A 25499-nucleotide genomic window follows, 5' to 3' on the forward strand; every position below is an offset into this window, starting at 1 on the left:
CCTCTTTCCTCCTCTCCTCCTTCCTCCCCTACTTCCTCCCCTCCCTCCTCCTTTCCCTCCTCCCCTCCCTCTTCCCTCCTCTTCTCCCTCCTCCCCTCTCTCCTCTTTCTTCTGCTCCTCCCCTCCCTCCCCTCCTCCTCTTTCTTCCTCCCCTCCCTCCTCCTCTTCCTTCATCTCCTCCTCCCCTCCCTCCTCCTCTCCCTTCTCCCAACTTCCACTCTTCCCCCTCCTTTTTCCTTTTCTCCTTCCTCTTCCTCCCTGTTACTTTTCTCCTTGCCCCCTTCTCCTTTTCTTCCTCCTCTTCTTTTGCTCAGGTTACAGGAGGATGCTGCCCCTGTCCATTCTGCTTCCTACCCTTGATCCTTGGTCTACGAAAGGCAGCTCAAGTTCAGCCACCGCCCCCTAGCTTGGACCTAGGATCCTCATCCTTCCCTCTGCCACCCTGCATGACCGGGCCCCGCCACCACCATCCAGCTGCCCCCAGCCTGTGTACCCCCAGGGGAGGCAGCACCCCTGAGTGGGTCCGATCACGGTTCACCCCTACATTTCATCTGCACGAAATCCAGCTGGTGGATGGCTTGCAGCAGCGGCTCGCTGTCCAGAGTCAGGTCAAATTCCGCAGACACTTTGGGCTCCAGGGCACCTTTGACCCACTGCTCCTGTGAGGTCTGCACGCGCTTGATCAGGGCGTCTGAGATCTTAAAGGGAGCACAGACAGAAGGGTTGGGTCTGCAGAGGAAGAGCTGCCAGCCATTGTGGGGAAGGGCTCAGCTTTGTCTCCAGCTCAGTGGAGGGACGAGGAGGTGGACGAGCCTGGACCGTTGAGCCACGGCCAGGCTTAAGTGAACCCTGACCGCCTAGACAAGCTGTGTTGTCTCAGTCACAGCTCACCCACACAGGCATGGCGTGTGTGTGTGTGTGTGTGTGTGTGTGTGTGTGTGTGTGTGTTAGAGTTGGCAAACTCTACTATGAAGTCATGGTGGCTTTTCCGATATGCAAACATATCTGTCATACATCTGTCTGGCCAAGCCTCTCACTTTGCAAAGTGAGACACACTAGCCATCTGTTCCCGAGTGGGAAGGAAGTACTTCCCGTGTCCCCAGGTCCTGAGGCCCATGTCTTCCTGCTGTGTCTCCTTCCAGCCATTCCACAGCTTCCTCGGCAAGTCCTTGCCTGACTTCCTGTGTCACGCCTGTGGCTTTGCCTTCCTTTGATGCAAAATCCTGCTTTTGAGACCCGCATAGGTGTCCCCACAGAGCCATGATGCTATGCATATTCTTTTTCTCCTTGTCCTCCTCTTCTTTTTAGATTTATTTTTTCTCTTATGTATATGGATGCTGTGCCTGCATGTTTGTCTGTGCAGTGAGTGTGTGCCTGGTGCCCAAGGAGATTAGAAAAGAGCGAGAGTTCTCCTGAAACTGGAGTTAAGGATCATTGTGTATCAGCATGTGGATGCTTGGGACCAAACTCACATCTTCTGCAAGGACAACACATGTTCTCAAATGCTGAGCCATCTCTTCAGCCCCTCATGTGCCCTCTAGAGAGTAAGCATCAGAGCCACTACTCTCCCACAGGTAGCTTGACACATGACCATGTTTCCAGGAATGCATGTCCTCGACTTAGCCTAAATGCTGGAGCAATGGCTCCAACAAGACTGCACTCTCTCTGTGGGAAAATGGATTCTGCCCCTCACCTCTATGTGCAGTCTGTCCAGCTCATTTGGCATGGACCGTTCTCCCTCCACTGGGAGGAATACTGAAGTTTAGTGCCTAGAGATGAGGCCTGTCCACTTCTCCTTTATGGCTGATGCAGAATTAGGGGTTCCTGTTAGGGAAGGTCAGAGCTATGATGATAGCCCAGGTCTTCTGTCCTCACAGAGCAAAGGAGGAGCTGTTCAGGTCCCAGCCTGAGAGGGACAGAGCCTAGAGCTGGTTCAGGAAGGGCAGGGAGCATTGGGGGAAGGGTGTGGTCTGTGACAGTCCCCGGGGGGGGGGGCGGGGATGCCCACCTGCAGGAACCCGGAGGGGTCATCCTCCCTGATCACCTCCAGGCAGTACTCCATCAGGCCTGTGGACTGGCGTAGCTTCAGTGTGCAGTGATTGATCTGGTCCCAAACCATCTGCAGTGGAGGGGGTGGGAGGGAATGAGAGGGAGAGAGAGAGAGAGAGAGAGAGAGAGAGAGAGAGAGAGAGAGAGAGAGAGAGAAGAGCCCACTTGTAAGTAAAGACAGTCGGAAGGGCAGTGTTGAGCTACCCCACCCACAGCTGCCACTCTCCTCTGCTCGTGAGTTTTATAGTCATCCCTGAGGAATTAACAGGCCCACTTCCAATACAGCGAAGAATCCTGAGCTCTGGACAGCCATGCACACAAAGGGCATGATGGCCCCCATGATGCAGCCAGCCTCCTGTCTGTCTCGGACTTACCACTGATCAGGGATGGCTGGGGGGGGGGGTGTCTGTACCTGCTTCCTGGTACCCATGGTTCCTTTCCAACATACAACCTTTTCTCTTTAAAGTCCTGCTTTGTGAGCCAGGCCAGGTCCTCGGGAAGGCTGGGATGGATACTGAGTTTCACAGTTTGCAGCCACCCAAGACTACATAGCAAGTCCCTACCTCAAAAAAATCAGATACACTAAAATGGTATTTTCTGAGATGTGGATGTAGCTCTGTTGGTGAAGCGCTTCATCTAGCATGTCCGAAGCACCAAACAAACCTAGAATCATGGTACATACCTAGAATTCTAGCACTCAGAAGTGGAAGCAGGAGTTTCACTAGTTCAAGGTCATCCTCAGCTATGTATCAAGTTTAAGCCAGCCTGGGCTACCTGTTTGAGGCCAGCCTGGGCAACCTGAGACCCTCTCTAAATGGAAAACAAACAACAACAACAACAACAACAAAAAAAAAAAACCCCAAAAAATAGTGTTTGCTAATTGTGTTGGACGTCTCTACCACAGAGCTCCTTGGAACCACCCCAGGGCATTCTGAGCCTTTGCCCGAGCCAGGAACTTAATGTGTGACAAGGAACAGGACTCAGTGTTCCTTGGCAGAATCCAGCCTCACTCACTGCCAACTATAGGTGCATGAGATATCAGAGTCTGAAGGAGACAGAGCCGGAGACCTGAGCCAGGCCAGACTGTTTCTGTCGCTGTCCCATGAATTAGGCAAGATGAACGAGGATCCCCCAACCTCCCATCCTGCCCCTTAACAGACCCAAGAGTCCAGAGCAAATGGGAGAAGACAGGCTGATTTGAAGGCAGCAGGAAGCTGCAGAGCCCCTGTCTTTAGAGACTGCTGGAAACTCCCCTGCCTCCTGAGTGCATCTGGACCAGCCAACTCAGAGCCACACCCATGCAGCACTGCTTAATGCATCCTGTGTCGGGTGCCGACAGCACAGTAGGGACAGAGAAAGAGGTCCTCACCTTCAGCTTCTGCTCCCTCTCTTTGGTCACCTTGGTGAGCAGCTTGGCTTTCTGCCGAGTCAGCGCGTCCACCAGGGCGTCACACTGAGCCACCAGGCAGGCTTCGTAGTCCAGTCCGTTCTCCTAGGGAAGCAGAGGGCTGTGATGAGCCGCCGCCGGCCTCTGTGGTCCAGAGGAATCAGCGTGAACCCTGATTGTGCACCAGGGAGGGTTCCATGAACCGTGGCATGTCTGTATGGTGAGACAATCTGTGGTCTGTTCACAGAATGCTGAACGCCACGGGAAAGTGATAACGAAAGACAGATAAAGAGGAACAAGCCTGGGTGAGACCTGGCGCGCCTGTCATCCCAGCACCCGAGAGCTGAGGCAGGAGGACAGTGATCTGAAGGCTAGCCCAGAGACTTTGTCTTGAAAAATGAGGGGGAGGAGGAGGAAGAGGAGAAGGGAGAGAAAGAAAGAAAACAGGACATAAGTTGTTTACAGAATGATCCCATATAAAATGAGTGTCTGTGTCTGTGTGTGTGTGTGTGTGTGTGTGTGTGTGAGAGAGAGAGAGAGAGAGAGAGAGAGAGAGAGAGAGAGAGAGAGAGAAGTGTGGTCACCTCTCAGATGAGGGATTTGGTGGGCTTCTTCCCAGTTCTATCTCTATCTTCCGGACTCTAAAATCTCTGTAACAGACACTTTGCTTTTTGTAATCAGAAAAGGTAAATCAAGCAAAGTAGTGTGAGTCTGTTTGTCTGTCTGCCAGCCTGCCTCTGTTTCCAGACCTCTAGGATCTGGGTAGATAATGGTTCCTGGCTACAAGCTAAGTTGTCCCATGGGATCCATTCTGAATCATAAGCCCCAGGACCACGCAGTGTGGCTGTGTCTATACCCAGAAGTTAAAATGAGGCCATCAGGGTGGCCCCAGTCCAACCTGACTGGTGTCCTTATAAGAAGAAAAAAAAATCAGGACACAGACACACACAGAGGGACAACCACACGAGGACACAAAGAGCTGCCTGCCATCTGCCAGCCAAGCAGAGGCGCCTCGGGAGGAGCCGGCCAGTGACCTTCTGCTTTGCGGCCTCTGAACTGAAGCCATTTCTGTTGCCGGCTCTGCTCCATCTCTGATCTCTTGTGGTGGCGTCCAGAGAAAATGGATACATCTGTGTGCACGGAACATCAGACTTAAGTGATGTTGAGACTGCCTGTGGGGATCGGGCGGTGGGCATTACATGGCTATCATCCTAGCCCTTGAAAGGCTGAGGCAGGGGTATTGAGAGTCTGAGGCCAGCTTGGGTTTCTTTTTTTCTTTTTTTAAAAATTATTTATTTATTATATATAAGTACACTGTAGCTGTTTTCAGACACACCAGAAGAGGTCATCTGATCTCATTACAGATGTTTGTGAGCCACACCATGTGGTTGCTGGGATTTGAACTCAGGGCCTCCGGAAGAGCAGTCGGTGCTCTTAACAGTTGAGCCATCTCTCCAGCCCCAGCTTGGGACTCATAATGAGACCATATATGATATATGGTCTCACTATATATATGAGTGTATGTACTATAATACATATATAATATATATGTGTATATATGTATGTATATATTATATATGTATATATTTATGAATATATATGTATGTATGTATGTGTTATATATGTATGTATATATGTGTGTGTATATATTATATATATGTATAATACACACACACACACACACACACACACACACACACCTATATGATGAGGAAAGGTATAGGAGGATAAAGAAGAAGAAAGTATCAGGGCCCTCAGTCCTTTTCTCCAGCAAGGCCTGCAAATGCTCCGGGCCTCCCTCTGTGCAGGTTCAAGCAGAGCACAGGTTTGAACTCTCTCCCCCTTGTATACAGTTCACTGAAGCAAGACTCACTAATTTCTGTATGTTTGTCGGGCTCAGCATGAGGCATTGTGTAGACACTCAGATAACATATTTATTTAGGAAATGAGGTGTTTATATTTTGATTTGAATACACAGGCCTGCCTAAGTACCAATGGTGCTACCTGCATGTAAACAGGCTGAGAGTGGCCCCTTCAGCACCCACAACTGTACAACCAGACAGGTCAACCGTCTTAAAAAAATCATTGTGGATAACCATTTATTCCCAAGCCTTGCCCTCCTCCTTTCTGTGTTAGACAAACAGCCACACTGTCTGTCTAGCACCAGAGCCCACTGACCTGGATCTGCTGTAGTATGTTCTTGAGCTGAACCAGAAACTCTTTCGCTTCCTTGGCCTTATCTGAAACCCCATTTAAGGCCTGAGACAGCTGGGCCTGGAAAAGACATAATGGAGACGTTGGTTAGTATGGAAGGCGTGCCCCTGAATCAGTCAAGGTTGCAATCCGGTCCCACTGAGTTGTTTTCACTTAAAACACGGCCTCGACTGACTCACAGGCTAGATGATACATGGTTGCTTTCCCTTTGCTCTTGCTGTTGTTTCCTTGAGGGGCTGGGAGGGAAACTGGGGAGCTCAGGCATGCTGGGTAGATACTCTGCGTCACCGAGCTGCTGCCCCGACCAACACGTGTCTGTTTCCCAGCACACCTTGGTGAGTTACTTCAGTTTCATTTCTATTGCCATGATAAGATAACCCAACAACAAGCAATTTAAGGGAGAAAGCATTTGGCAATTCCAGGTTACAGCCTGTTAGTTGCTATAGGGAAGTTGAGGCAGGAACTCAGAACACCACCGCCACAGTTAGGAGCTCAGAGATTGATAAATGCATGGATCCGTGCTCACTTGCTTTTGTCTAGCTTCTTCCTCTTTTATACAGTTCAGGACTACTTGTCTAGGAAATGGTGCCACCCACAGTAGACTAACTCTTCTCAGGATAATTAGTTTAATCAAAACACCACCTGAGCAGAGGATCAGCCTCCAGGAACTTCCTTAGAAATACACTCCTCTATTCCATCCTAAAGACACTGGAGAGAAGCCCAAGACTCTGGGCCTAGCACTTCCTTCAGCAGCTTCTGCTTCTGACTCAGACTTTGCAGCCCATGCAGCTGTGGCCTCAAGAAACCTCTTATAAAGCAACATTGGAAGCAGATCTAGAGACACAGGATAACGCACAGAAAGCAGAAGCACCTCGTCACAAGAGCTCAAGCCAAGCGAAGGTGTGGGCTGTGGCCCTCTCAGAGAATTCTGGAAGCTGCCTTCGAGATATAAACCTGGCTTGGCATGGTGGCCCATGCCTAGGATTCATAGGATGAGGCTGGAGGATCACAAGTTCAAGACCAGCCTGGTATATATTGTGACACTGTCTCAGTAATAGCATAAGTTCATTAAAACAAAACAAAGAAAAGAACAAACAAACAAAACACAGGGCTCCAAGTAGAACAACTTTGGCAAACACCTTAAACCGACCATCAAGGAGATAAATGGCTCTTTAGTTATTTAACTGAGACCAGCTACATCTGGCCTGGAAACTGTCTGTCATGTCCTTCCTCACACTGTGTCCGCATGAGCAGCCACCTATGTCCTGCGGTCCCAAGACTAGTGACCCACTGGGCCACTGCAGGGGGTCAGTGGTCGGGCAGCTGCAGGGCAGGCTTTGAGGAGGACCAGTGCTGAGGCTTGAGTGCAGGTGTTTTGGAGGGTCACCATAGGAATCAAGACCAAATAGAGCTTACACCTGTAAGTCTACCACTCAGGAAGCTGAGACAGGAGAATAGCTATGAGTTCAATGCTAGTTTGGGTTACATGAGTTCCGGGCAGCCTGAGTTATAGAATAAGACACAGTTTCAACCAGCAGATCAACCAAATAAACAAACAAACAGAGGCAGCCAGTTTTGCACACTCCCTCCTCCCACGTCTGATATGTCCAAGTGTATCAAGGATCTGCTGTTACCTGAAACAGTTTCTTTTCTCCCTGTTCTGGGTTCTGGGCCTGGTTCTCCCTGCAGTGTGGTTGAGGGGACTCTGATCTCGGCAGTCCTTACCTTCACTCTGCTACCCTCCCTCGATGACTTTTCCTGTGACTAAATTGACTAAATTGTTTGGTCTTGAGAGATGGAGACATTGCTTGGCTCGTCTATTAAATATTTGCTAAACAGATGGTTTATTTTTGCTTGGCCAACAGGTCACGGAAGTTTCTAAATTGTACAGAGACCCAGCACCAAGGAGCTGACCTCTGTAGCAGTGTTCCAGCCAGCATTAGTATTACGATGGCCTGAGTTCCCCTTTTGACAATGTGAGGGAGCTTACCCAAGGGCCCTCACTAACCCTCAGGCTGCTGAAAACATTACCAGGCATATATGCCCGGAGAGGTGCTGGTGATACCTCAGCCTTCCTATACAGTCCGCATGTGGTGGTGGTCCCCGACCATAAAATTATCTTCAAGGCTGCTTCATAACTGTAATAATGCCACTGCTATGATTGTGATGTAAATATCATATATGCAGGGTATCTGATATGCTAGCCCTGTGAAAGCGTCACTCGACCCCAAGTGAGTTGAGACCCATAGGTTGAGAACTGCTGTTAAGACCATCACCGCCAAAGGCCTTTGACACATTTCCCTGAAGCAAAAGAAACAGATTTTAAGCAAACTCCAACAACCTAGAAAAATGCCCAGAATGTAGACGCATGCAGCCACGCCATTCTTGGATGCCAGGATTCCAGCTCAGGTCCTCATGCTCACACAATGAGCGTCACCCACTCGGCCGCTCCCTAGTCACAATCTCTCCCCCCCCCCCTTTTTTTTCTTTCAGGAGTTTGTCACAGTGACAAAAAGTCTGACACAGTCACAATGGAGAATTGCATAAAAATTGAGTTACAGAACTACCATACATGGAATTACTGGACCATATCCTACCTGGATCCTCGGCGGACATGTGCCTGCTGATGCCTTGGTTTCAGCCTCCAGCCCCAGCAATGTGGAGGATGGATCTATTAGATATTTTCTTTATTTACATTTCAAATGGTTTCCCCTTTACAGGTTTCCCCTCCGGAAACCCCCTATCCCTTCTTCCTCTGCCTCTATGAGGGTGCTCCCCTACCCATCTACCCACTCCCACCTCCCCCCCCCCCCCGCATGCCCCTACACTGGGGCATTGAACCCCCTCAGGCTCAAGGGCTGCTCCTCCTACTGATGTCCAACAAGGCCATCCTCTGCCACATATGTGGCTGGAGCCCTGGGTCCGTCCATGTGCACTCTGGCTGGTGGTCCAGTCCCTGGGAGCTCCATGGGGTATGGCCTGTTGACACTGTTGTTCCCCCCATGATGCTGCAAACCCCTTCAGCCCTTCAGTCCCTTCTCTAACTCCTCCATCAGGGACCCCATGTTCAGTCCAATGGTTGGCTGTGAGCATCTGCTTCTGTAGTGGTCAGGCTCTGGAAGAGCCTCTCAGGAGACAGCTATATCAGGCTCCAGTCAGCGGGCATGTTCTGGCATCTGCAATAGCATGTGGGTTTGTTGACTCTCTATGGGATGGATCCCCCGGTGGGGCAGTCTCTGGGTGGCCTTTGGATCTGTTGTTTTAAGCCACCTGGTTCGCACTGACTTATCAGGGCAACTCCAGGCAATGAACAGTCTTTTCTTCTAGCACTAGCCCTTCATGAATATTCATGGATTGGATCACAGCACACGTGCATTTTGTCCTCTTAACATGAGCTTTTCAGAGGAGAGGCAGGCCAAGTGCTAGCACCGTTGACAGCACCCTGCCAACTCTATTTATTTATTTATTTATTTATTTATTTATTTATTTATTTATTGGTTGGTTTTTGTTTTTTTTTTTTCCAGACAGGATTTCTCTGTATAGCCCTGGCTGTCCTGGAACTCACTCTGTAGACCAGGCTGGCCTCGAACTCAGAAATCCACCTGCCTCTGCCTCCCAAGTGCTGGGATTCATGTGCAACCACCGCCCTGGACTGCCAACTCTTTCTGATCAATCCACACGAGCCTTTCCTGAGGCACACAGAGGCTAAGAAACTTACTTAAAGACACAGTTTCAAATGAACCAGATCTTTTGGGTTTGATACTGTTTCCTGTTCAGTGGCAGACCATGTGGTTGGAACAGCTTTCTCTAGGCCAGCAGTTTTCAAGTTGTGGGTTGTGACCCTTTTTGAGGGGGAGTCAAATGACCCTTTCACAGAGGTCACTTAAAACCATCAAAAAAACATAGATATTTACATTACAATTCATAACAGTAGCAAAATGAAAGTAACAGCAAAAGTTAGTTCATGGTTGGGGTTCACCAGGACTTGAGGAACTGTACTAAAGGGTCACAGCACTAGGAAGGCTGAGAACCAGTGGCCTAGATATTCACTGAATGTGGCATGGCCCCCAAGTCAGCCAAGGGAACGAGACAATTAGGACATGCTTCTAATTATCACAAGAGGGCAGTTACGACAGATGTCCAGTCCAAACCCCACCAAGCCCCACCACCAGAGGGCGCTGAGGCCAGATTGTGCTCTCCTGTGGCACCAGGCAGGAAAGCAGTCTCCAGCACCCTGAGCCTTTATTCCTGTAGTCATAATTGTGACAATGGCTGGAGGCAGACATTGTGTAAAGTCATTCAAGCACATTGTCTCTGGGCTAGGGAGATGGCTCAGTGCCAGCACCGGGCCCTGGAGTTTGGGTCCCCAGCACCTATGGAGTGAAAGGCAGATTCCTGAAGCTCATTGGCCAAGCAACCCCATCAATAGGATGCAGGCTCAGTCAGTGGTCTCAAAAAAACAAAAGTGGAGAGACCTCTGGCTTCTCTACTCACCCCAATAAAAGTGTGCTCACATAGACACGGGCATGCAAGGAAAAGCACATTATCGTGTTAATACAAATAGTGACTGCATTCACCATCTCTGTAACCTGCTTCCTCTGCCTGCCCAGCCTCCTCTACCCAGGGCCATTCCAATAAGCACGTTTATACCCAGTGTGTTCTCTGGGTCAAGAAGACAGAAAAGTCACATCGGCCTTTCCCAGCTGCCTCCCGTCCTCTGGTGAGATCAACTGATTGCTTCTGACACAGAAAAATAATCAGAGGCAGCAAGCAGGAACAGAAGGAGAGAGAGGGAAAGACGGAGGGAGGGAGGGGAGAGGGAGACAGAGAGGGGCAGGCAGGAAGTGGAGAGAGAGAGAGAAGGAGGGGGGAGGGAGAAAGTACAAGAGAGAGGGGGAAGGGGAGGAAGAGAGGAGAAAGAGAGAGGGGGGGAGGGAGGGAGGGAGGGAGGACAGGCCAGCAGTGTGCTCCCACTGCACTGAAACATGCACCTGGAAAGATGTCCAACTGTCCCCTTGTCTTCTCACACCCTGTCCTGTGATGACCCTCCCTTTGTGAGTCTCTCTGCCCCAGGAGTCAATGAGCAGTTAATAGTGTCTACTCTGAGAGAATAATCTATGGTATTGACATTAGCATACATTCTAGGGTTACAACTTATTCACCACTCAATAACGGTTCTCGTGGTCTCCTGAGTGTCAACTGCCCTGCTGGGTGCTGGAGTACAAAGGCACAACAGGGCTTGATCTTTGCTCACAGGATTCTTGAAATACACTCTTATTTATGTGTGTGCTGTGTAAAGATGACTCGGAAATGAAGAGATCACACCAGGCTCTGTTAGCAGCGCGGCATCATTGACAGGTGTGGATAATAAGAGTCTAATTAAGATGGAATCCTATTTTTAAAGCCGGTTCTAGTGTTAGACTAGCTGCCCACTGGAGACCTTGAGAGTATTCCAATGGTGGGAAAGCAAAGTGAGAATGAGCACACATCACACTTGCAGACCAGAGAGTAGCTCAGGTCATTCCCCACCAGCAACAAGAACAAGCGTGGAGAGGGAGTGTCAGGCACAGACCCCACACCAGAATCTCCACAGCCATAGCTAGACCACATGCCAAGCAGAGCTAGGTGGGGGTCCTCATCACCTGCAAACCAAAACAGCTGCCCTAGGACCAGGCAGGTTATAGTTTTAGTACCAAATACCCACTTGGATCAGGTTTTGAAAACTGTAACAGAATTGCTTCTGTGACAATAATGACTAATGAGACTTTGTTGCAGTTCATCTCCGTGATCAAATTACCTAAGTAAATAAATAAGTAAATAGCACCTGCCTTTCTGCTTAGACAACTCCATCCCTCACAATCCGCCTCCCCCTGCTCCACCGCACTGGCTTCCTCCCGACTCCCTTGCCCCTCTCTTGTTTTACCCCAAGGACTGGACTCCACGCATGTTCAGTAGTACGTGGAATGCTGCTGATCTTTCTTTCTTTCCTCCTTCTTCCTCTTCTTACTATTATTATTACTTATTTATTTATTTTTGGTTTTTAAAGACAGGGTTTCTCTATGTAGCCCTGGCTGTCCTGGAACTGCTCTGTAGGTCAGGCTGGCCTTGAACTCAGAGATCCACCTGCCTCTGCCTCCCTAGAGCTGGGATTAACAGCGTGCGCCACCCTGCTTGGGTTCGCTACTGTTCTTGGTTTCTTGTCTGCACTGGGACATGAGCTTCTTGGTCACTTAAGTGACCAGAGCTAACAACTATTTAAAATCAACCTCTCTGTGGCCGGTCTTTTTCTACTTTGTGGGTTCTTCTCTCGTCCACCCTTCTCCACCCTTCACTAGTAGAGATATAGAAAGGAAAGGTGGGGGAACTATCCTTATATGCTTCCTGCTGACTAGTGGCTTTGACTGAGTTCCCCAGAGCAAGTTTCATCTTCACCATCAAGATATCTAATTTTTTTTTTGCACAGTTACTTAACAAACCACAGCCAACACCAAACAACAGCGATCAACCAGTAACCAACAGCCCACCACCCTGCCTACCAGGGCTCTGGCAATTATATACCCTCTGAAAAGCCCCCCAGAAGTCCAAGCAACACACAGTCTTAGAAATTATCTGCCACTGGCAAAATCACACCCCTGCTAGAGCACAAGGCAATCTACAGTCAGCTGCTGTGCTCCATATCCCACACCTAGGATTAAAATGAAAACATAGTCTCATAATATTTCTGTCTTTTAAAAGAAACCAAAATTTCCAAATTGACACTATACCATCAATATCTTAGGTCCCTCTCCCCATTTTCTCATGGAGTCCCCTTTTCTTAGGTTCCCCTCTGCCATTTCCTCATGGTGTCCCTTTTTCTTGGGTCCCCCTCTGCCATTTCCTCAGAGTCCCCTTTTCTTAGGTCCCCCTCTGTCATTTCTTCATGGAGTCCCCTTTCTTAGGTCCCCCTCTGCCATTTCCTCATGGAGTCCCCTTTCTTAGGTCCCCCTCTGCCATTTCCTCATGGAGTCCCCTTTTCTTGGGTCCCCCTCTGCCATTTCCTCATGGAGTCCCCTTTTCTTGGGTCCCCCTCTGCCATTTCCTCATGGAGTCCCCTTTTCTTGGGTCCCCCTCTACCATTTCCTCATAGATCACCCTTTTCTTGCTTCTTTTCTCTCTACGTCTGCTCCAGTAGCTTGAAAAGTGACTGAGCCATTCAAAAGGGGTCTTCTGCAAAGCTGAGCAAACTAGTGAGAACGTGTAAGAATTCCACAGACACTAGCTAGGCTCTGTCTGTTCTCCAGTGACGTTTAAGCAGGGATAACGATCTATCTTCCTTTGTCTCTCAAGTTGGACGTCCCTTCCACGTGGCCCTTGGTCTCTTTCTTCCGTCAGTCTTTTTCATCATCTGCGGACATTTATGTAAGTTCCAGGTGCTAGAAGGGTGGATGATAACTCAAGTTTTCTCGTTTCTGTTAGACACAGTGTCATATTTTTAAAGTAGGTGGTTTTAGTAAGGTACAGGTATGGAGCCTGGCTGGGCAAAGAGGGTTGTGTTATGACCAATGCTCAGCAGTGATGGTTACAGTAAAATAAGATTCATCTGGGGAGGCCCAAGTCTCCCCTCCAAACACGCTGATGGGCTGCAGGGACAGCATGACACGTGTGATGTCAGATGGTGACATGCCATCTGTACCGGCACAACTGTTATTTTAGATTCTGGTACCGACTGCTGGAAAGAATAGCTTTTCCCAGTGACAGTAAAGATCCTGGCTTCCTGTTGTAAACATTCCTAGTGTATATATGTATGTATGTATGTATATGTGTATGTGTATATATGTATGTGTGTGTATGTGTTTGTGTATGTTTTGTGACGGCCCCTGGGGTGCTGCTAGGGAGTAGGAACCCCTAAGTTCAGAGGACTCCTTACAAGCTCTGGTTCCCTGCAAGCTCACGGCAAGTTTTGGGTATTGGTTCATCTGTTTTCTTCAGAGGGAGTTTAAGGCAGACTGTAAGAATCTGTACAATTCAGGAGAGCATAACCGCTCAGGAGCAGAGAGAAGACCCCCTCATCGCTGAGGGAGGAGAGAAGCAAGGCCCCCTCTTTCTGGGTAAGAAGCAGAGATTGTCTTGGCAGCATACCCCGAGAGGCTCCTAGCTGTGAAAAGTGGGCAGACCAACGCTTCAAGGTAGGAGGGGTTAAGGCTTGTCGGATGCCAATCCGAAGGCTTGACACAGCCTGGGAAAGAAGCAGTCATCCGCAGATGTTACCCAGTACATAATACAAAAGACCAGGAGAAACAGAACCACGCATCTGAGAAACACAAGGCACTAGCAAACCATCCAATACTCATGCCATTGGAATCCAACAGGGAGGAGAGACGTGTGGGGACGGAAATATAAGAATGTAGAAGAGTAATCGGAAGACATTGTAGATAACAGGTCTACAACACAATAAGGCTTCAGAGCACAAGCCCAAGATGCCAAGGGCATCCCCGCAGGGACAAATGTAAACACAACACAAAAACTTCCCTGTCTGTGCTCTTTCTCCTGACACACTCTCCCACCTGCAACTGCATCCATTGCAACAGCCCCTAACTAGACTTCCTGCTTTCTTATTCTTCCCAAACGGAGATCAGAATGACCTTCTTAGTAATAAACGTCACAGGGATGGAGAGATGGCTCCGCAGTTAAGAGCACTTGCTGTTCTTTCAAAGGACCCCAGTTCTGTTACTGGCACTCTTGTCTGGTGGCTCCCAACCATCTATAACTTCTGCTTCAGGGAACCTGATGCCCTCTTCTGGCACCACCTGCATGTACACACACACACACACACACACACACACACACACACACATGCATGCACGCAGGCAGACAGACAAAGACAGAGAGAATACCTATTTTAAACAAATAAACACCACTACCCAGCTTATGCCCTTCCAGTGGCTTCCACAAGCCCATTATACTGTATCTCGGTCCTTTCCCTTCCAAACCCTCAGCCTTACATCTTCCGACTCCTGCCTGTTTCTCTCTGCCCTGCTACCTGTCCACACACACTGCAGACATCTTCCGACTCCTGCCTGTCTCTCTCTGCCCTGCTACCTGTCCACACACACTGCAGACATCTTCCTGCCTCTGGTTAGGCTCTTGCTTCCAGATCCCTGCTGCTTTCTAGTGGCCAGAACTCCTTTTCCTTTGTTTTCAAACCCCAGGTCCTACCTGAAATTCAGCATCCTTGGGATGATTTTTTTCTCCCCACCTTCTCCACCAAAGCAGCCCACTGAGGTGTTTGTGAATTATTTTATTCATGCTTTGGGACATATCATGGATCCAAAATTGCTCAGTGTATTTATCCACTTGATTATCTGCTTGTTTTGTTTTTGCTGTGATAGATGTGTGTGTGTATGTGTGTCTGTGTGAATGTATGTGTGTATGTATGAGTGTGTGTGTGTCTGTGTATCTATGTGTGTCTGTGTGAATGTATGTGTGTATGTATGAGTGTGTGTGTGTCTGTGTATCTATGTGTATGTATATATGTATGTGTGTCTGTGTGAATGTATGTGTGTGCACACAGAGGTCAGAGGACAAACTGGAGTGTCCCTCTTCAGGCACCTTCCTCTCTTCCACGCCTTCGTTTGAGACAGAGTCTCCTATTGGCCTGGACCTTTGTTCAGACCTGGCTGGCTAAGGGACCTGCCTCTCTCAGCACCCCCCCCCCCACAACTGCTAGCATTACAAATATGAGCCACCAGATCAACTTTTAATGTGGATTCTGCAGATTAAATTCAGGTTCTTGGCTTCGAAAAGTGAGTCCCTTAGTGACTGAGCCACCTCCCGGGCTGTGTACCAAGGGAAGACCAACAGTGCGCCCTGAAGCCTTGGCGCTGATGACCCTGGAGGGCACAACTCTCTCATGAGCAGATTGTATCGTAGCGGCCCCCAAGGGGCATAAACTCAGAGGAGGAGGTGCGGTGCAGAGCTACAGTCTGCTCTGCTTGACACAGGAAGTGGCAGCAGCGGCTGATAGCTCAGTGCCTAAGCGATCATCCAGACAGTGAGGATCTGCTGAGTGACAACCGGGCTTCTTTCTCCCGCTAGGAAACCTTCCTGGTCAATCACAGTTCATTAATCTCCTAGTTTCCTAGACATTACCTAACCAACTAGGATCAAAGACTGCAGGATTGGGTTAAGTCCAAGAATTTGCCTAGCACAGCCTTGACCTAATTTTTAAAGAGGTTACTGTTATTATTAGTGTGTACTGTGTGTATCTGAATGTGTTTATGTGTGAGTGAGTGTGGGTGCCCAAGGAGGTCAGAAGAAGTTGTCAGATGGCCCAGAGTGACAGATGTTTGTGGGCCACTGAATGGAAATGCTGAGAACCAAGCTCTGGTCCTCTGCCAGAGGAAGGGAGAAAGGGGCTCTTAATCTCTGAGCCCTGTCCCCTGCCCTTTGACCTATTTTTTTAAAGCCCTCCCCTTTGACCTATTTTTTTTTTAAAGCTATGCACCACCTGGGCAGACTTTCAGACAACAGGTATGTGAAGACCACCTGCTCTCTCCTGTCCTGCTGAATAAAGGCGAGAGCACTCACACCTGCTCCCACCCTTTAGCTTGGTCTCTGCTAACCCTTTATCCCTCTCATCCATTCAGGGATGTCGGACACATCTATTCTCTCATCAAGTAAATCTACTTGCTCTTGCTGCTGCTCATGCATCCATAGCTTTCTGGTTACTTTTTATTGTAATTCAAATGTCTCTGGAGAAATGATAGAGAAACTGCTTTGTTCTTGAAGTTTCTGTTGTCATTGTGTGGTACTAGGGTTACACCCAGGGCAAACACTAGACCATTGAGCTGGGCCCTGGCCTTGATGGTCCGTTGTTTGTTTGTCTTGGGGTTTTTTGTTTGTTTGTTTTTTTGGTTTGTTTGGTTTTTTTGTTTTGAGTCAGAGTTTCTCTGTGTAGCCCTGGCTGTCCTGGAACTAGCGCTGTACACCAGGCTGGCCTCGAGCTCACAGGGATCGGCTCATCTCTGCCTTCTAGGTGCTGGCTTAAAGGCTGCACTGCCAACACCTGGCTTCTTGATGGGTCATTTCTTTTTTGTTTTTTTTTTTTGTTTGTTTGTTTGTTTTTGTTTTTGTTTTCGAGACAGGGTTTCTCTGTGTAGCCCTGGCTGTCCTGGAACTCACTCTGTAGACCAGGCTGGTCTCGAACTCAGAAATCCACCTGCCTCTACCTCTGCCTCCCGAGTGCTGGGATTACAGGTGTGCACCACCATTGTCTGGCTCCATAGGCCATTTTTAAACAAACATATTTTACGACTTGCCATCCAGGTTTGCTAAGCACCTTTCCCTCATGCTTCCTTGTCTGAAAGCAAAGAGGCCGCGGCTTGTGAGTTTGGGAAGACCTGCCTAGGAAATACAGCTAAAGCGAGGCAGCTCGGTGGATAAGAGTGCTTGCCTAGTGCGCTCAAGCCCCAGCACCCCCAAAAAGTAAGTGTGGTAGCCCAAACCCGTTGTTCAAGCTCTCAGAAGGGGATGCGGGAGGATCAGGGGTTCAAGGCCATCCTCAGCTGTATACTGAGTTTGAGGTCCGCCTAAGACACATGAGATGCTGCTGTCAGTCCACAGTGTGTGGTAAAGTCTGTGTGCGGGTCAGGCTTCCCAGTCCGGCAGAGCGAGCTGGCCTTCTCCACTGTTGGAATTTTCTGACCTGCCGATTGAGGCTGTGACCTCTGAGACTTCTCCCAGCATTGGGAAGCCTTCTCACAGTGGGTGGGCATTTTCTCTGTTGCTTCCTAAGACAACTGAGGTGCAGGTGAAAGGCAGTTCAAGCACCCATAGCAGACTGATTCTGTTCAATCCCGGGAAGGCAGCCGAAGTCACTGGGCAGTAGCACTGCCCACCCTCTCCAGCCAGGAGGCCCTGAACTCCCAGCACCCAGAGCCAGCAGAACACGGGTCAAAACTCCCAGAAGCCCAGGGGCCCAGGAGCCGGTTTCTAAAGGACATACTTCCCATGTGACCTGCAGGGACAGTCACAGATCAGACACTTTTGAGCCCCATGGGGGTTTCTGAGACATAAATTCTGACTAGGCCAGGCTTCAGTGGGGCCTTGCACGTCTAACAAGTTCCCAGGACAGACGACTGTGCAGCGCTGAGGGCTGCTTTACCCATAACCAGGTCAGAACATGTTCTTCTGAAAAGGCCACACGCTGACTAGTTCAGTTTCACAGGCCATCTGGCATCTACTGTTCCCACTCAAGCCATCCAAAGTCAATGATCATAGGTCAACAAGCATAGCTGTTACAACAAAGCCTGCTCCACATCCCATAATGCCTGTGGTGCTTCCCAGAGCTATTCCTTCATATCCCATAATGCCTAGGGTGGTCCCCAGAGCCATTGCTCCATATCCCATAATGCCTAGGGTGGTTCCCAGAGCCATTGCTCCATATCCCATAATGCCTAGGGTGGTCCCCAGAGCCATTGCTCCATATCCCATAATGCCTAGGGTGGTTCCCAGAGCCTTTGCTCCATATCCCATAATGCCTAGGGTGGTCTGCAGAGCTATTGCTTTTTCGTAGGCTCTCTCCTGTTTCTGCCACCGTGGCACACACTCCAGACTGGTTGGTCTGTGGGGGTCTCAAGTGATTCTCCTGCCTCTCTGTCTCCTCTTGCCCATTTGAGTGCTGGGATTATTATACGCGGCATGTGACCTTGTGCTCATAATCTTAACCTATGGGAGTAATCAATATGTATGCAGAGAGGTTAAGTAAGAGAATGTTCATGGTTGTAGTGGCATTCACCTGCAATCTCAGCACTCAAGAGGCTGAGGCAGGAGGATTGACATGAGTTTGAAAAATCAACCTGGGCTTGCAGCTTGTTTCTTGTCCTGGCAATGCTGGCCAACTTCTGCCCTGTATGTAAAACTCTTTCACTGCACTGATCAGACCAGGCGCTGAGGACCCCATGCCCTTGGAAGAGTGCCAAGGCCAGAGAGGATAAATCCTAGTGTTTCCTGGGTTTTGTAGATCACACTGTCCCTTGCTCTGTGGTGGCCAGGTCAACAGGCATCAACGATGTGTTCTCTGTTGCAATTCTGTCTCGCAGCTATCCAAGAACTCTTTTTTTCCCCCTCCAAGACAGGGTTTTTCTATGTAGTCCTGGCTGTCCTGGAACTTACTCTGTAGACCAGGCTGGCTTCAAACTCAGAAATCCGCCTGCCTCTGCCTCCCAAGTGCTGGGATTAAAGGCGTGCTATCCAAGAACTCCTGACCAGACCTCACCAGCATTCTGCAACCTTACAATCTCTGCTCAGGAATCACCATCTACCTTTTCCCTTCTCCTTTGAGACCGGTCTCGAATACCAGGATGACCTTGAACGTCTGGTCTTCCCTCTGCCCCTCCCACATACTGAGATTACAGGCTTGCGTTAATCTAACCAGCTGTGTGGTGCTCAGGACAGAACCCAGGGGCTTGTGGGTGGTAAGCAAGAACTCTGACTGAAATATAGATCCAGTCTGGTCTGGTCTGGTCTGGTCTGTTCTCTCTCTCTCTCCCCTCTCTCCCTCCCTTTCCCCCTTTCCCTTCCCTCTTTCCCCTCCCCCTCCCCCCTCTCTCTCCGGGGTCTCTCAATGGCTGGCCCTGTTACATCCAATGTTTTCAAGCAGGGCTGACCACCTGCATCCCTCAGCACAATGTTCTCCTTGAAGTGGGGATTTCAGATGCAGCTAGGAAGCACTGAGGCCAGTCACGACCTTTTCAGATCTTGCAGAAGTGGGATGGTGGCGCAGGGTAGATAGAGTTCCACTCCAATAGACAGAAGGGCAGCAGCCCTCCCTCCGTTAGATGCCTTCACATCAGAAGGTCCTTGAAAGGGTTAATCCACTCCCAGGAGAGCCATTTAAAAACGTGTTTCGACAAGACCTACAGGTTCTATGCTGTTTTTAAAAGGTGATAATCAGCAGATCTCAGTGTCACCTAAAGTCTCCTGACTTTGGATCACTAATCAGGTGACAAGCCTCAGTTCTGGCGGCCCACCCAGGCTGGGATGTGGATTCTGTGATGTTTAGACAAGAACAGGAAAGAGCCTAGACTCTAAGGCTCACTGGGAAACTTACACCACGGAGGGAGTCTGAAGTAGAGGTCCTGGTTTTTCTTTCTTTCTTTTTTAAAAAGATTCATTTATTGTTATATGTGAGTACACTGTAGCTGTCTTCAGACACACCAGAAGAGGGCATCAGATCTCATTACAAATGGTTGTGAGCCACCATGTGGTTGCTGGGATTTGAACTCAGGACCATTTGGAAGAGCAGTCAGTGCTCTTAACCGCTGAGCCATCTCTCCAGCCCCCTGGTTGATCTTTCAAAAGCAGCCCTCACGGTTCAGCTGGTGGTCTCAGGCCCAAGGTCATACTGCGATCAGCTGTGGTCTCTCTCAGTCCCGCTCCAGCCCCAAGTTAGATTCTCATCTGGAAGTGTTTGTGTTTCCATACAGATGTGTACCATGCTTATATGGATGTGTATGAAAGTGTGTGGAGGCCAGACGTCAACACTGGGCTTCCTTGACTATGCTCCACATAGTCTGGAATTAACTGGTTTGACTTGGCTAAGTGGCCATCCAGCCCTAGGACCCTCCCATCTCTACCTTCCTAGTGATGTAGAGATCACAGGGGTCTGCAGGGGTCTGCTGCTGTGCCTTTTTTTTAAACCCAGGTGCTGAGGATCTCAACTCAAGTCCTGAAGCCTTCACAGACCCACATCTCCAGCTGGCTGTTTTGTTTTGGACTGTTCGTGTGTTTGTGTATACAGGTATATGAAAAGGGGGTATATATACACATGTGTGCATGCAAGTCATGGGTATTTGTGTACGTGTGTGTGTGTGTGTGTGTGTGTGTGTGCATGCAGGTGGGGAGGGGTATATATGCATGTGTGCATTCAGGTGGTGGTGAGTATATACATGTGTGTGCATGCAGGTGGTGGGTGTATACATATGTGTGTGCATGCAGGTGGGGAGGGGATATATATGCATGTGTGTGCATTCAGGTGGTAGTTGGTATATACATATGTGTGTGCATGCAGGTGGGGAGGGGTATATATGCTTGTGTGTGTGCATTCAGGTGGTAGTAGGTATATACGTATGTGTGTGCATGCAGGTGGTAGGTATATACATATGTGTGTGCATGCAGGTGGGGGAGGGGTATATATGCATGTGTGTGTGCATTCAGGTGGTAGTAGGTATATACATATGTATGTGCATGCAGGTGGTGGGTGTATACATATGTGTGTGCATGCAGGTGGGGGAGGGGATATATATGCATGTGTGTGCATTCAGGTGGTAGTTGGTATATACATATGTGTGTGCATGCAGGTGGTGGGTGTATACATATGTGTGTGCATGCAGGTGGGGGAGGGATATATATGCATGTGTGTGTACATTCAGGTGGTGGTAGGTATATACATATGTGTGTGCATGCAGGTGGTGGGTATATACATATGTGTGTGCCTGCAGGTGGGGGAGGGAGATATATGCATGTGTGTGTACATTCAGGTGGTGGTAGGTATATACATATGTGTGTGCATGCAGGTGGTGGGTATATACATATGTGTGTGCCTGCAGGTGGGGGAGGGAGATATATGCATGTGTGTGTGCATGCAGGTGGGGGAGGGATATATATGCATGTGTGTGTGCATGTAATTGGAGGCTGGAGGACAACCTCAGGTTTCATTCTCAGGAGCCTTCCTCCCTGTTTTATGCTAGGCTAGCTGGTCAGGGAGCTCCAGGGATCTTCTTATCTCCACCTTCCCTATCCCCCAGTGCTGGGATCGCAGGTGTGGACCCCCATGCCTGGTTTTTTATGTTGGGTGCTGGGGATCAAACCCAGGTCCTCATAGTCTCAAAGCAAGCACTTTGACCATGAGCTGTCCCTTTCCAGCCACTCCTGCTCCCCCGGTGAGATGCTTCATACTCTAGTTTCCCTTGAAGGTGGAAAGGAGAACCTGCTTGCTCTGTCTTTCTCTTTGTCTCTCTGTCTCTGTCTGTCTCTCTGTCTCTGTCTCTTTCTCTGTTTCTGTCTCTTTGTTTATCTCTGTCTCTCGGTCTCTGTCTCTCCGTCTCTGTCTCTTTCTCTGTTTCTGTCTCTCTGTTTGTCACTGTCTCTCTGTCTCTCTCTCATTGTGTCTCGTCTGGTTTCAGGAGGGTGCCCTAGCTCTAAGAGGCTGGAGTACAAGATTCAAACTCAAGATCCGCACAATTGTATTCCCACAGGTGGTGCTGCCCATGGCGTCGCTACCCGCAGTGCGGGGCAGAGATCTATGTGGTTCTCTGGTTTTCTCATTTCCAAGCAGAGTAATTGAGGTTGACAAGAGAAACATTTATTAAACTGGTTGCCACTAAGCCAGGGATGACCACTAATTTTTCACTGCATGACCGTGGATCCTGGAACCTTAGCCCGTTATCAAACTCATTTTTCTATGCAACATGTTTCCTCTCTCATATGAATTCAAATACACACTTCAGCTCTCTGGTTTGCAATCTTTAATACTATAAATGTTTGGGTAACAGGACCCTGAATTAGTCTTGGCCCTCTAGACTATGAAACTATTACAGCTAATGAAATCTGAATGGGAGATTTCAAACCTAAATTTCTATTTTTAATTGGTGTATGTGTGTCTCACTCGTGTGTGCATAGATGCACGTGGATATGTGTGTGAGTGTCAGTGACTAACAAGGCCAGAAGAGGGCTCTGGATTCCCAAGAGCTGAAGACCAATATGGGTGCTGGGAACCAAATTCTGATCCTCTGCAAGAACAACACAGTCTTACCCACAGAGCCATCTCAAGGTCCTCTGCAAGAGCAACAGGTGTTCTTAACAGCTGGACCATCTCTTCATGCCAGTTTTTTTAAACTTATAAAATGACATCTACTCAAGAGATGAAACAAGTCAGCTGCACTGACTACCATGCAATATGCCACAGAATGCGGCATGTGGGACAGTAATTTGGGGCAAATATTCTCAGTCATTAAAATATAAACAATATCCCAAAGAGCTAAGGAGATGGCTCAGTAGGTAAAGCACCTGCTACCCAAACAAGATCCCCAGAACCTATATAGGCTGAGTATGGGGTCACTACTTGTCTGTGATCCCAGTGTGAGGCAGACAGAGACAGGAGGATCCCAGGGACTTGATGACCAGCCATCCATCTTGGTCCATCTGTGAACTCCAGATTCAGTAAAAGACCTTGTCTCAGAATGTAAGGTGGAATTCTATGGAGGAGATCACTGGACAACAACTTTCACCCTCTACAAGTGCATGCACAGGTGTGCACCCACACACATGTGCACACACATGGACAACACACACACACACACACACACATTCAATAAAATAAATGAAACAAAAATCAAAAGGAAGCACATGAAGGCCAGCATGCTGGCAAACGGCTCGGTGAGTAAAGGTGTTTCCTGCCGAGCTTTATAACCTAACTAAGCTTCATCCAAGGAACCCAGACGGCAGGAGAGACCCAACTCCTAAACGTTCTCATGCCGACACGCTTGCACGGTGGCACACAAAAGTGCATACACACACCAAGAACAACAGCCGAGAGTTTAGAAAGCATACCAATTAAACTGAAATAAATTCAGAAAGACATATGCACAGTCACCAGATGCTACTTTCTCCAAGTCAACAAGGCTTGAAAGAACAGGGTGCTGCCCCCTGTAGCCTTCCACAAATCCAGGGGTTAGGCATAAATACCATAAAACGGTAAGTAACATTTGATGGTTTGAGTCCCACACAGGGGGCTGTGCACAGAGCAGGATACTTACTCCTTCCCACAAGAATCCAAGCTAGGTGTTACTTACAGTGGGTTCAAAGTTAAAGTAGCTTAAGCACGCATACACAGCTAGTGACTCGCAAGGCTGAGATGTGGAACCAAGGCTGTGGGACCCTACAGCCGGGCTTCTCTGCAGGGGGAAGGTTCGAGACAGAGAGATGGATTCTCAATTGTACTGCAGGATCACTAGTGTTGCTGGCCAAATCTCCAGACCTTTCAGAGTGCCAGGGGAAGCTGAGAGAGAGTGCACATTACCCTGTGCTGAGGACCCCACTCTAGGACGTCAAACACGATTCCTGTTCCAACACAGATTTCCAAAGGGTTCTCTGGACCTTTTCATATATATATATATTTGGATTTGGTTTTTTCGAGACAGGGTTTCTCTGTGTAGCCCTGGCTGTCCTGGAACTCACTCTGTAGACCAGGCTGACCTTGAACTCAGAGATCCACCTGCCTCTGCCTCCCAGAGTGCTGGGATTACAAGCGTGCGCCACCACCACCCAGCTCCCCTATATTTTTCATTTAAAAAAATATAGCTGTGTGTTTCGGCTTACATCTGTAACCCCAGCATTTAAGAGGCTGAGAAGGAGGGTGGTTGTGAGTTCGATGCCAGCCTGAACTATACAATAAGTAAAAGAGGATCTCTAAAAAAATAAAATTAAACTTCCTCTAAATATTAAATTATTATTGCAATGTATGTTTACTGTAGCAGATGAAAGTATGTAAAGTAAACACAGACAAGCTACGTCTGTATCTGTCTGCAGTTTGTCTGACTGAGCTACCTCGGCAAGCTGCCTTGGCTTCCCATGGCTCCACTGTATGTAATTACAGGCGATAATTCTTGCTGGACCGCCTGAGTACCCCTTACACCTTCTAGTGGGTTTCTGAAGGAGGGGTGTGAAATGCACCATGAACAAGCGGCTCTAACCTGCTCGTCTAAGGAGGCTCGTCCTGCCACACACGGATAGAATGTCAGGTGAGGACTGCCCTGACCTTGTCTTGAGGGCTGGCGGAGGGCCAGGCAGACGGTCATGGCTTTAGGAAAAGAGGAGAGCAAAGTACTGGGTCTACGCTGCTAAGAGTAGCATTACCCCCAGGCCAGTGCCCAGTCGGGGAGGCTGTAGGCAGTGGTGCTTGGTCTCTTAGTAAAAACTTGGTCTGAGGCTCCTCCAGAGCTTCAGTAGCAGAGCCTCGGGCAAGGGAAGCACTCTGGGGGGGGGGGGGAAACACACTCCTTTCCTGAAAGGACAAACACCTCCCTGCACCCCCTCCTTCCCCCCCAAATCTATTGCATAGCCCAAGAGACATTGCCTCTTCTCTTCAGATTTAGTGGAATTCTGGGCATAGAACTAGCTGGAAACTAAGTAAAGGAGGAGCCATTTCTTCTCTGGGAGTTGAAAAGGGACAAGCCTTTTCTGTTGGGTGAAGCTGACGGAGGCTAAGATAGAAGAAGAACAAGGCTCCAGGGTGCTTGAGCAGGGGTGCTGCCTCCCGGCCTTGGCAACGGAGTCAGGGAAGACTTCAGATGGGTCCCTATGGCCGGCTGATAACGGTTTCACGTTAGAACCTGTCTCTCCCTTACAAGGGGGAAAGGGAGCTCTGACAGAGTGCCTCAGGCTTTGGATGAGAGCCCTGCTTTTGTGCTTCGGCAACCCTTTGTCTCAGAAAGGAAACTTGACAAGACGTTTTCATAACCCACCAATCCAATGCCCAGTGCAGGGCACGTGTCCACTGAGCGTAGGTCAGCTAGTGACTGCTGGCATCCTTGGGTGGATGCATGCATGCTTGTATGAACATATAGATCCATGACCGTACTGGTGACAGACAGATGTGTGCATGCATAGACGAATGAATGCATAGACGCATGAAGGGCTGGATGGAAGCCTGGGTGAATATGTAGTCCAATGTATGGATAGTATGTATACATCAGTGGAAAGATGAACACGTGTGTGGATGCATGAACGTATGTATGTATGTGTGGATGGATGGATGGACCGATGGATGGATGATGGATGATGGATGGATGATGGAGTGATTGTCCGGAGA

At 48.9% G+C, this 25499-nt stretch overlaps 1 protein-coding gene across 7 annotated transcripts in view; it reads right to left on the reverse strand.

The window, feature by feature from the left end:
* Trim67 (tripartite motif containing 67) overlaps positions 1-25499 on the reverse strand; it is a 40782-nt gene that overhangs the window by 14231 nt on the left and 1052 nt on the right. For 4 of the 7 annotated variants that reach the window (XM_052167063.1, XM_052167062.1, XM_052167060.1 and 1 more), the window contains 4 exons: positions 5615-5710; positions 3419-3541; positions 2009-2119; positions 545-698 (listed from right to left, as the gene is read on the reverse strand). In XM_052167063.1, the coding sequence (XP_052023023.1) occupies positions 545-698; positions 2009-2119; positions 3419-3541; positions 5615-5710 (484 nt within the window). Of the gene's footprint in view, positions 1-538; positions 699-2008; positions 2120-3418; positions 3542-5614; positions 5711-25499 lie in introns of all 7 variants that reach the window. The other 3 variants (XM_052167059.1, XM_052167058.1, XM_052167064.1) reach the window with 2 other exon arrangements.

The sequence above is a fragment of the Apodemus sylvaticus genome, chromosome 21 (genome assembly GCF_947179515.1).
Source record: "Apodemus sylvaticus chromosome 21, mApoSyl1.1, whole genome shotgun sequence".
NCBI classification, from domain to species: Eukaryota; Metazoa; Chordata; class Mammalia; order Rodentia; family Muridae; genus Apodemus; species Apodemus sylvaticus.